At 39.8% G+C, this 12,881-nt stretch overlaps 1 protein-coding gene across 2 annotated transcripts in view; it reads right to left on the reverse strand.

The window, feature by feature from the left end:
* Positions 1-12,881, reverse strand: part of DPP10 (dipeptidyl peptidase like 10) — an 876,126-nt gene that overhangs the window by 42,907 nt on the left and 820,338 nt on the right. For both annotated transcript variants that reach the window (XM_084642969.1, XM_084642968.1), the window contains exon 10: positions 10,749-10,846. In XM_084642969.1, the coding sequence (XP_084499095.1) occupies positions 10,749-10,846 (98 nt within the window). The remainder of the gene's footprint in view (positions 1-10,748; positions 10,847-12,881) is intronic.

The raw sequence follows: 12,881 nt of genomic DNA on the forward strand, positions 1-12,881 counted from the left end.
CTGTTGAAGCTGTTCCACTTGGTATAAATAATAAATATTCATTGGACAGGAGTGGGGCGGGGAGAGAGAGAGAGAGACTCTATAGCCTGGTGGTTAGGGCACTCTCTTGGGAGGGGTCAGACCAGGGTTACAGTCTCTGCCCCACTGAATAATTATTTATTTATACAAAGTGGCACAGGTTTTCATCCCAGTCTCCTTATCCAACCATCCTAATCTCCTGTTATGGCTCTTTGTCCAATCTATCTCTTCTCCCTCCCACCCCACCACACTGGCTCCAGTCCTAGTCTTCCTTCCCAGGCTCCATATCCAGTCTCAGTATTCCACCCACACCCCTCATCTCTCAGTTTCAGTTTTCTCCTTCCCTAGCTTCTTGTGCCAGTTCATTCCCTGCACTCCAGTTCCTTGTCAAATGAGTCTTCCCTACCCCGGTCTCCCTTTACTGCTTACTCATCCCAGTCTCCTTCCCTCCCACAGCTCCTCATCTAATTTCAGTGTTTTCCCTCCCAGCCAACTAGGTCCTAGTTCCAGTTGCCATTTCCCTCATTGGTTCCCAGTCCCAGCCACCTTGTCCCATCAGTTTCAGCCACCTCTCTCCTCCAGCTCCCAGTCCCAGCCTCCATATTCTTCCTGGCTCCCAGTCAAAGCACCCCTCCACTCCAGCTCACAGTCTTCTTGCCCAGCCAGTCCCAGACTCCTTGTCCCAGTCTACTGCTTTTCCCCATGCAGTCTGGCTTTTGTCCTCTCTGCATTTGAATCAGACAGCTTCATCTTCCATTCTGCCTGGGTTCAGGGGGGTGGGGGGGTGGTCATTTGGAGCACAGGAGAAACTGGTTCCCTGCTCTTAGTTTTAGTGCCTGGCCCCACCCTGGCCCATATCAGCTGGAAGCAGCCATTAGAGAGAAAGTCTGGCTTTGTCCGTATGACTCTGGGCTAGAGCATGCCCAGTTGTTCTGCAGGGATGGTGCATCTACAGTCTGGTCACATACAGGAGTTGTGGGGGAATGGGCATACTAAATCACTCTGTGGGAATGGTGCATACACAGTCTGGTTAATATTAGGAGCTGAGAGAGGCTTGAGCATGCTTGGTAAGTATGGACTCTTCAGAGTCTTTAGCTGCTGAAATTGAAAGAGATTCTACAGAGCATGTGCAAACTGTAATTTTTAGAGGTTTATAAACTGGCTAAATTTGCTCAGATTTCATGGGGACACTACAAGGCATATTTCTGAAACAAAGACCACCCACCTCCCACCCCACCAGCACATGTCAAGTTCCTGCTCCAAAGTGTGGGAGCACTAAGGAGGTTGAAAGAAAAAGTCACCCAAATTTTTGAATATGAGGGAAGCAATGCATTTTCTCTAGCCTCGTTCTCTGAAATGGCTTAGCAATTTTGGCTGAAAATTAATATATCAGCCTAGGGCAGACACCTGCCACACAAACTTGCAGAATGAATGGTTAAAGTTTGACAAAGTTATGAGCTGAAAACAGGGTCTTATAATTGGTAGTGTTGGGCAACAGACAGGACTCACATATATGTGTATATATATGTGTGCGTGTATGTTACATACACACACACAGAGATACTAAATCCATCCTTCTTTGAGATACACTCAGTTGAAAGAGCAATAATCTTTTCTTACAATTTTTTCCTTTAATTTGGTGGTCTAAATTGAGCACTATATTATGTTCACACCACAATAATATGCTAACCCATTAATTATCATTTAAAAATGTATGATCCTCCGATCTCACTTGTGCGTTTGGGGAACCTAGTGAATGAGAAGATATGTGCATTATCTTATTGCCTGCCATGCTAAGTGCTTAGCAAAGTCAACAGAGACAGTAATCTGAACAAAGAAAAGGGATTTGCATTGAATTACTCTGAAAGCATAGTTACATTCACAATCTAAATTCGCCTGAAGAGTGGATACTTAGATTTGAATTAGAATAGTTTGAAAAAAATGTTTTGAGCTTTAAAATAAGAATCTGTCCAAGAAAAAAATCCAATTTTGCAAATTCAGACAATTTGCTATAATGAAGTAATTGAAGTCTAATTTAGAGCCAATGAATAGGTTGTGAAACATATCTACCGATTACAGTAGCAGGAAGTTTCTGTTACTTAAAACTTGTGGCAATGGAATGATGGTGTACCCTAGTGTATGGTGACTGTATGAAGTAGTTGTGGATCTGGTTGAATAAGTACAGCGTGTGCTAGCATGAACAAGCTACGCTGTGTTGCTCTTTTAGTTTGCTGGCAGATTGTCTGCTAAGAAAGGTAAACACTAGATTCTTGTCCTACGAATGAGTTCCTAAAATATATATTGTGTTTTTAAATTATTTATACTGCTGTGTATTAGAAAGAGGTACTATATGCATTTATGAGTACTAATGGGAAATTTTTGCACTTATGGACACTGATGCAAAAGTTAATACTGTGCAACTAGAAATGAACCCTGCAAGGTAACCAAACTCATTACAATCAAGTACTGTTGCGTGCTATATTGAAAGAAAGCTAGTCTTTTGGTTAAGGAAAAAAAACCTGGGACTCAGGAGATACAGTTTGATGGATCTACCACAGACTCCCTGAGTGACTTTGGACAAGTCACTTAGTCCCAGATCTTCCAAGTGCTTAGGCATTTAAAGGTGTTTGAGGAACGGGGCCTTAGGGCCTGATTTTCAGAAATGCTAGGCAACTGCTGCTACCATTAACTATAGCTGGAGTTGTGGGTGCTAAGTACCTCTTATCTTAATATGTTTGTGGCTTAGTTCCCCATTTGCAAAATGGGGGCAATAATACTTCCTGTCTTCCACACTGTGTACATCAGAAGCAAGAAGCCTGATAAACAAGCAGTGGGGCCACTGGATGATTGAGATGCTAAAGGAACATTCAGGGATGATAATGCCATTGCGGAGAAACTAAATGAATTCTTTGCACGGATCTTCATGGCTGAGGATGTGAGGGAGATTGAGCCATTCTTTTTAGGTGACTAATCTGAGGAACTCTCCCAGAATGATATGTCATTAGAGGAGGTTTTGGAACAAATGGATAAACTAAAGAGTAATAAGTCACCAGGACCAGATAGTATTCACCTAGGAGTTCTGAAGGAACTCAAATGTGAAATTGCAGGACTACTAACTGTAGTCTCTAACCTGTCATTTAAATCAGATTCTGTACCAAATGACTGTAGGATACCTAATATGACGCCAATTTTTAAAAGGGGCCCCAGAGGGGATCCTGGCAATTACAGGCCAGTAAGTCTGACTTCAGTACCGGGCAAACTGGTTCAAACTATAGTAAAGAACAAAGTTGTCAGACACATAGATGAACATAATTTGTTGGGGAAGAGTCAACATGGTTTTTGTAAAGGGAAACCATGCCTCACTAATCTACTAGAATTCTTTAAGGGGGTTAACAAGCATGTGGACAAGGGAGATACAGTGGATACAGTGTACTTAGATTTTCAGAAAGCCTTTGACAAGGTCCCTCACCAAAGGCTCTTAAGCAAAGTAAGCTGTCATGGAATAAGAGGAAAGGTCCTCTCATGGATCAGTAACTGGTTAAAAGATAGGAAACAAAGGGTAGGAATAAGTGGTCAGATTTCAGAGTGGAGAGAGGTAAATAGTGGTGTCCCCCCGGGGGTCTGTAGTGGGACCAGTCCTATTCAACATATTCATAAATGATCTGGAAAAAGGGGTAAACACTGAGGTGCCAAAATTTGCAGATGATACAAAACTACTCGAGACAGTTATGTCCCAAGCAGACTGTGAACAGCTACAAAAGGATCTCTCAAAACTGGGTGACTGGGCAACAACCTCGCAGATGAAATTCAGTATTGATAAATGCAAACTAATGCACATTGGAAAACATAATCCCAACTATACATGTAAAATGAAGGAGTCTAAATTAGCTGTTACCACTCAAGAAAGAAATCTTCGAGTCATTGTGGATAGTTCTCTGAAAACATGCACTCAATGTGCAGTAACAGTCAAAAAAGCAAACAGAATGTTGGGAATCATTAAGAAAGGGATAGATAAGACAGAAAATATCATACTGCCTCTATATAAATCCACGGTATGCCCACATCTTGAATAATGTGTGCAGATGTGGTCACCCCCTCTCAAAAAAGATATATTGGAATTGGAAAAGGTTCAGAAAAGGGCAACAAAAATGATTAAGGGGATGGAATGGCTTCCATGTAAGGAGAAATTAATAAAACTGGGACTTTTCAGCTTGGAAAAGAGATGACTAAGGGGGGATAAGACTGAATCATCTTGACTCATAAAATCATGACTGGTGGAGAGAAAGTAAAGAAGGAAGTGTTATTTACGCTTTCTCATACCACAAGAACTAGGGGTCACCAAATGAAATTAATAGGCAGCAGTTTTAAAACAAACAAAATGAAGCATTTTTTTCATACAACACATAGTTAGTCTGTGGAACTCTTTGACAAAGGATGTGTGAAGGCCAAGAATAAAACAGGGTTCAAAACAGAACCAGATAAATTCATGGAGGATAGGTCCATCAATGGCTATTCGCCAGGATGGGGAGGGATGGTGTCCCTAGCCTTTGTTTGCCAGAACCTGGGAATGGGCAACAGGGGATGGATCACTTGCTGATTACCTGTTCTAGTCATTCCCTGTGGGGCACCTGGCATTGGCCTCTGTCAGAAGATAGGATACTGGGCTAGATGGACCTTTGGTCTGACCCAGTGTGGCTGTTCTTATGTTCTACATCTCTCTTGTCTACTTAGATGCTAAGCTCTTTGGGGAAGGGACTTTTACCATGTGTTTGCACTGCACCTAGAAGAATGAGTTATCAGTCTTAGTTTGGTCCCGGTTATTACCCTAATACACACACATAACATAAATAATAATTTAAATAGGAAATTTATGACAGATAAGGGCTTAAGGAATTGAAAGTATTCAATGGGAAGGATCAGATGACCATAATGTCTATGATTAAATTACAATACTTTAGTTCTTTGCATTTACATAACATGTTCCATCCATTTGCTATGCTGATCTTAATGGCTTACTCTTTTACAACAAGCCTGTGAGGTAGGTTAGATTGTTGGTAGATTGTTACTACCATTTTAAAGATGAGGGGACAGAGGGTGGAATGAATTCTCCCATCACATAGCAAGTCTATAAGCAGCGCTAGGACTAGAGCTAGAGCTGTGGAAATCATTGATTTGTTGCTTTGCTGGTATGTCTGAAAAATCGGGGTTGGGGGGGTAGGGGAGACAATGAATTGAAAAGTTAAAAAAAAAATCATTTCAAGTCAAACAAAAAGTTTAATTCGACCTGAAACAAAACGTTTCATATTGATTTCAGAATTTATTTATTTATTCTTCCATGAACTTGAAGGACATTTCTAAACAAAAAGTCATTTCAAATTGAAACATTTAAATGTTTTTCAGTGACATTATTAAGGGCACAAGAGCAAACTATCCTGCTGTATAGAAAAGATAGGAAGTATGGCAAGAGAGCACCCTAGCTCAACCAGGAGATCTTCAATGATCTAAAAATTTAAAAAAAAATGTGTCCTACAGAAAGTAGAAACTAGGTCAAATTACAAAGGATGAATATAAACAAATAACACAAGTATGTAGGGACAAAATTAGAAAGGCCTAGGCATAAGATGAGATCAAACTAGCTGGATACAAAAAGGGTACCAAGAAAACATTGTACAAATACTTTAGAAGCAACAGGAAGACCAAGGACAGAGTAGGCCCATTACTCAATTGGGCAGGGGTGGGGGGGAGAAGGGGAATAACAGAAAATCTGGAAATGGCAGAGGTGCTTAATGACTTCTTTGTTTCAGTTTTCACCAAGAAGGTTGGTGGTGATTGGATGTCTAACATAGTGAATGCCAATGAAAATGAGGTAGGATCAGAAAAGGCTAAAATAGGGAAAGAACAAGTTAAAAATTACTTGTACAATTTAGATGTCTTCAAGTCACCAGGGCCTGATGAAATGCATCCTAGAATACTCAAGGAGCTGACTGAGGAGATATCTGAGGCATTAGCAATTATCTTTGAGAAGTCATGGAAGATAGGAGAGATTCCACAAGATTGGAAAAGGGCAAATATAGTGCCAATCTATAAAAAGGGAAATAAGGACAACCCAGGGAATTACAGACCAGTCAGCTTTACTTCTCTACTTGGAAAGATAAAGAAGCAAATAATTAAGCAATCAATTTGAAAACATCTAGAAGATCATAAGGTGATAAGTAACGGTCAAAATTTGTCAAAAACAAATCGTGTCAAACCAACCTGATAGCTTTCTTTGATAGGGTAACAAGCCTTGTGGATGGGGGGAAGTGGTAGACGTGGTATATCTTTACTTTAGTAAAGCTTTTGATATTGTCTCGCATGACTGTCTCATAAACAAACTAGGGAAATACAACCTAGATGGACCTATTGTAAAGTGGATACAAAACTTGTTAGAAAACCGTTTCCAGAGAGTAGTTATCAGTGGTTCACAGTCATGCTGGAAGGGCATAATGGGTGGGGTCCCGCAGGGATCAGTTCTGGGTCTGGATCTGTTCAATATCTTCATCAGTGATTTAGATAATGGCATACTGAGTACACTTATAAAGTTTGTGGATGATACCAAGCTGCGAAGGGTTGCAAGTGCCTTTGTTCTGGGTGCCACATTTCAGGAAGAATGTGGACAAATTGGAGAGTCTAGAGAAGAGTGACAAAAATGATTAAAGGTCTAGAAAACACGACCTATGAGGGAAGATTGAAAAAAATAGGTTTGTTTAGTCTCGAAAAGAGAAGGCTGAGAGGGGGCATGATAACAGTTTTCAAGTATGTAAAAGGTTGTTACAAGGAGGAGGAAGAAAAAATATGTTTTTCTTAACTTCTGAGGATAGGACAAGAAGCAATGGGTTTAAATTGCAGCATGGGAGGTTTAGGTTGGACATTAGGAAAAACTTCCAAACTGTCAGAGTGGCTAAGCACCGGAATAAATTGCCTAGGGAGGTTGCGGAGTCTCCATCATTGGATATTTTTAAGAGCAGGTTAGACAAATACCTTTCAGGGATGGTCTAGATAATACTTAATCCTGCCATGAGTGCAGGAGACTGGACTAGATGACCTCTTGAGGTTCCCTCCAGTTCTTAAATATCTAACTACCCCATCCCCCACATTCACAAACAGAAAATACATATATAAATGAATCTGATGATGTGAAAATACTGCAAACAATGAAGACGATAGTGGAGTCTCGTAGCAGTGTTATTACATTTTATCTGTATTTACACAAATCCAATTTTTCGAGTGTTTATAACTTGATTCGACAAAAAAAATACCATGACATCTTTTCATCCTGACTGTGCTATTGACATCTGTCTTTGAAGATTGCAAAGGTATAGGTAAGTGAGATTTGGCTTTACAATTGGAACATAGGACCTGATCCTAGTCCCATTAAAATCAAGAGCAAAACATCCATTCCATGGACAGAATTGGGTTCTTAGTCAACAATTCTGTGTATTGCACAGACATTACTCCTTGTATGGGCCCCAAGAAATTGAGAGACATAAAATGTAGTAAAAAACTATGTCATTGAAGAAGAACGGATCTAGTTACACACTGTGAATAGAAACATTGAGTGATACAATTTTTGCAGTTACTTTTCAGAACACAAAAAGAAAAGGAGGACTTGTGGCACCTTAGAGACTAACCAATTTATTAGAGCATAAGCTTTCGTGAGCTACAGCTCACTTCTGTAGCTCACGAAAGCTTATGCTCTAATAAATTGGTTAGTCTCTAAGGTGCCACAAGTCCTCCTTTTCTTTTTGCGAATACAGACTAACACGGCTGCTACTCTGAAACTTTTCAGAACACAGACACTTTAAGGATGAGATTGTTGACACTGGGTCTCCAGCTCCTTTGTACCACTTTCGCAGTGTAAAACAGTAATTTACTTCAGGGACATGCTTGCATAGGTAAATCCCAGTCTCATACTGCCAGTTTACACCATACTCGACAATCTCATGTATAGGGGGAAATGCCCAGAGCACTTAGGCAATTCTGGGCTGGAAGAAGGCTTCTATGGGGCTTTTGCAGCCAGGATAGGTTAAAGCAGCCCTGAAGCTGCTCTCACTTATGTTAGGGATCTAACAAGATTCTAGATCATGCTTTGCCACCCTCTCAGATCCTGCACTGAGCGTGATTCAACTGCACTCAAAGATCTGGGCCTAAATTCCTCACCCTAAGTGAGGCTTTAGGGGAACACAGAGTAGTATATGTCACCTTTAGTGGTTCAGGCATGCACAATATCTGTTTTCAGAAAGACTTTTTTGCTAAAAGTTCTATATAAAAAATATCCCTAAAAGTGAACCGAACTCTAGAGAATTTTTAAAGGTTCCCATTACTGTTTTTTTTGAGAAACACGTTGCTGATCTTATTACTAATGGGACTGCAAAACACTGATTCCTGAAACAAGTTAATACTAAAGCGTCAGAATCATTAAAAGCCCTGCCCAACTCTTGACTTCTCTCATGTTTGTACATGTTTTATGTGCACGTAAGACTCAGATTGACAAACATTCAGTTTACCTGAATGCGAGTTGCAGATCACAACTTTCAAACGAATCTTGACTCATACCTATGTCAACTTTCTATTTTAGATAACTAGGGCATTATGCTTTAATAGGTAAAATTAAAATTGATTTTTCCAGGTTTGTACAGCCTTGCTCTGGTTTCCATGATGCAACAGCAGAATGGATTTTTTTTTAACTGAGTGTATCCCAAAGAGAACTGAGAATGTTAACATTAGTCTTAGTAAAGCTAGAGTGAGCTTCACACCAAAGTCTCAAACTCTGGGAAGTGAGTCCCTGTAGGACCACATAGGACAGTCTGTGAATTCAGTTGTTGCTAGCTTTACAGCTCAGAATGGAAAGAAAGACTGAACAATGTCAATATTCATTTAATTAATTCAATTTTGTTTTACTCTGAGAGAAACAGATCACTTAAGGAGCAAGAATGAATTTACAAAACTGGTAAATTTATGTGCTTCTTTTTTCTTTTCTTGAAGATTTCAAGAATTCCACTGTATATAATTGATACTTTCACTGGCTTTGTACGATTTAAAGAACGATTTTAATCCATTTCATTTAAGAGTTTGTTCTCCAGTTTTTGTTTTTTGGTTGTTAGGGTTTTTTTAGCTCATTTAGAAGGGCATATGCTGTTGCTTCTGCCAGTGACCAGTTAGCAAACATTTGATTTGTGTTCATGTCTTTCATAAAAGGCTCCATTTTCAGAGAGAAAATCTATTTTCAGCAAGCACAGTCCATTCAAAATCATTCCTTTTATCTAAACAGTAAGTATTCATGCCAGCATGTGCAACTAACAGGACCTGATTCACCCCTGAATTATTACCATAGGACTCTGGTGTAGCTCTACTGATGTCAATGAAGTTATAGCAGTATGAAACTGTGATAATTCAGGCCCATAGTGTTAATGTCATGGCCATTTCAAAGAACCCGTTAAAAACTGTAAAACCGTTCAGGCTTTGCAGAACTGCACAAACAACAAAGTGTATGCCCTGCTTTTTTGGACTAGTGGTAACATAATTCTTTATCTTATTTACCACCTTTTAGCAGGAGAGCTCAAACTATTTTAATAATATTTAAATAAGCCTCAAACTGTTCTGTGATGAAGGGCAAGGTGATGATACACAGTGACGGCCTCCTTTACCTCTAGAATGCAGTCAGCGCTGTTCAATAGCACCAAATAACATTACCTAACAATTTAGGGCAAGAAGTAAAATGGACTATCATAGCGAGCTGAAGCTGCAATGGGAATTTAGGCTGGCAGAATATAATGATATAAATTGGAATTTGGCTGGAAGACTTTAATTAAAACTCTCCTGTCCTTAAAGCAAGTTCCAAAAGATCTTTAATAAGCATAGGGGGTCAAGAGCTCAGCTTTATGCCTCATGCAAAAGACAGTAACTTCAGGAGGACAATTCCTGGCAGCACCATGCTGTCACTACTTCAGTACTGACTCAAAAGGAGGAGGAGTCACACCTAGTAAATCATCTCACTATTTCCTGAAGCACCTACTTATGCCCAGAGATCTCTGTAGCAGACATTGACAAAGTCCAACACAGCCTAGCCTATGTGATCAGACAGGATCACAGCTTAGTTTATGTGATCTGCTTGGATCTGACAGGTGATATGGCTGCAGGAATAAACTAAATCCTTTATGTCTAATGATTTGAAAAGTTCCTAAATATATCACTTTACATTTTAAAAAAGTTTATCAAAATGTATTTATTTTATTTATTGATAATGCACCCATTGTTGTATTTTCCAGGTGCATCACAGAAACTGAAACCAACTTTGCCAGCAAGTGGGAACAGGGCAAACAAATGGCATAATTCTGTTCTACACTGACCTCAAGCAAAATCTCTGTTCACAACCCTCTGCCCTCTACCATTTCTCTAGAATCTTAGCTCCCTGATGAGGTAAATATCTAGTGCAATAAATCGAAAATAAATTTGGGCTCTGATGGATCTCAGAAAGGTGCATATTCTACATACTTGGGACTTCCACTAAGGATGCCCATCCCATGGAGTTCTATTCTATTCAGATTCTAATACTGTGCTCATCACCATGCTCAGCCCTGGGGATGAATATCAAGAGCTCTCCAGTTAAATTGAGCTTTTGTGTTGGTCTATAAAGAAAGAGATGGTCTCAGAGATAGTCGTGAGTTTCGCAAAACAATTAAATTACATACCTTGATTTAAAGCTGTCAGGTGGCATGAGTTCCAGTGTATGTGTTGGTCCATATAGATTGACTACAAACAGCTTTACTGTTGGGTTTGTTTGACCTGCCTTTGAAAAAAAAGGAAGTAGAAATTTTAGCATGTAATGTAGAGGCACTGGAAATACTGACAGCTAAATATACTTAAGGAATACATATATTTCAATATGTTTTTCATAACCTGAAAACCCTTAAAGTGATCTTCAATTGAAAACAATAAAATTCTGTCTCATTATCTCCCACAAATTGCTGAGTCAATCAACTACACAATTGAAAATGTAGCTCAAAACCCAAAGTAGTGAGTATATACTATCGATCATGCTGCTATTCACTGAAGACAGATACCGTAATGCAAAAAAAATTGACCACTCAAATGACACTAACTGGGAAAGTATTTTGTGAGTTCTGTATGTAGATGGAAATTCCATTAATATTTTATCAGAATTATGCATGTTCAAAGGCAGAATATACCCCATGGTGTTTAGGATTTAGGGGTTGTCTACACAGCAAAGCACTTTAGAGGGCTGTGATTTGTAGAGAGCTCTAATGTGATGAGTTCTAGCTACCCTGTGCAAACCATGGTGGTGTGCTCTAAAAGGTATCTAGTTTGCATTAATGTAGCCCTGTTAAGAGCCTGCCATCAGGATCTACATGGGGCAGTTAGAGTGCAACACCTTAAACTGCTTTAAAATCCACATCCCTCTAGAGTGCTTTGCTGCACCATGTAGACTAGCCCTAAGATTCCAGAAGGTAAGACCATGTGAAACTGTAGCAGGAAGATGCATACATCCCAAGAAAGCACCGTTGGCATTCTTTCTTGTTGGGTAGTTAAAAGTCCAGTTTAAATGAGCTTTGTAATACTGTTCTAGTAATAGATCTAATATTCAAACCTGGACATTCATGCTAGGGGCAGCCAAGGAAGAACCATTAGGATCTCTCATGTCTCTAAAGACTGCTGCTGACAAAAGGGGAACAATCAAAGAGAGGGTGATAAATAGGATTGTGGTGGTGGATGGAATGTCTTGGGGAGGAGAGGATGGTAGGTCAGATGGTATCCTGCACCTTCAAATATTTTGAGGTTCACATTATCAATAATATAGATATTACTCAGATTACTGCCTATCATGGTAATGAATGTTGTCTCATTGTTTCCTTGGGTTCCTCCATCTGCCTGTTGTAGTCACGTTGTCTTTTGTCTTGTATTGAGATTTAGATTGTGAACTCTTGGGCAGGGAACATCTTTTTCCTCTGGATCTGTACTACACCTACCACAGTGGAGTCCGGATTCATGACTGGGTTTCGGAGGCACTACCCCAATAAATAAACACTAGATTGTAGAACTTTATAAGATTTTGTAAAATATAATAAAATATCTATTTGCAGTTTGCCTGCTTCCGAGTAGCTCTGAAATGCTCAGTTAATTTGGAGTGGTAATGGGACTCCTGCTTGTACTTTCCACAAATGTAAAATCATATCCTCTTTTCAGTTTTACAGAATAAAATGGCTTTTAGATCTGGATACGTTTTTTTTTTTTTTTATTCTGGGATCAAGCTACTAGGTATCTATGTGGGTTCACTCCATAGCTGCTAGAACTGTTAAAATATTATGTCTTATTAGAATCATTCATGGCTTACTGTGGAGCCTGTGTTCCACACAGAAATAAATGTAGTTCTCCTTAAATTAGCATCCCTAAAGTAATCATGTGCTGGCTAATCATCTTGTTGAAAAAAGGATACGGATAATTTAACGTAAATGGTAGGGAGCTAGGGAAGAACAAATCTTCACTGCATTTCTTCCCATTTTTTTTAGGGTGTGGGGAAGGGTCCTATGCCAAGGTCATAAAGACTGAGGATCCACAGGAAGTCAAGACCCCGTGTGTGATGTGTTGTACTTCAATCCACGGCCGCTCCAGAGTTCCATTACAGGCTCCTCCCATCTCCATTCTCTGGCAACGTAACCCCAGTAGAGCTTCTCCAGGTGGTGACCATCACCAGAGTCTCCTTACTCTCTTCAGGTGGGTTGTGTGTGTGTGGGGAAGAGAGTCAGAAAATTGAGTACTGTTAACTTTGGGCTCCGCAGGGCCAGTGGGAAGATGCTGTAAAGCCC

The sequence above is a fragment of the Lepidochelys olivacea genome, assembly GCF_965140295.1.
Source record: "Lepidochelys olivacea isolate rLepOli2 genome assembly, chromosome: 11".
Taxonomy (NCBI): domain Eukaryota; kingdom Metazoa; phylum Chordata; order Testudines; family Cheloniidae; genus Lepidochelys; species Lepidochelys olivacea.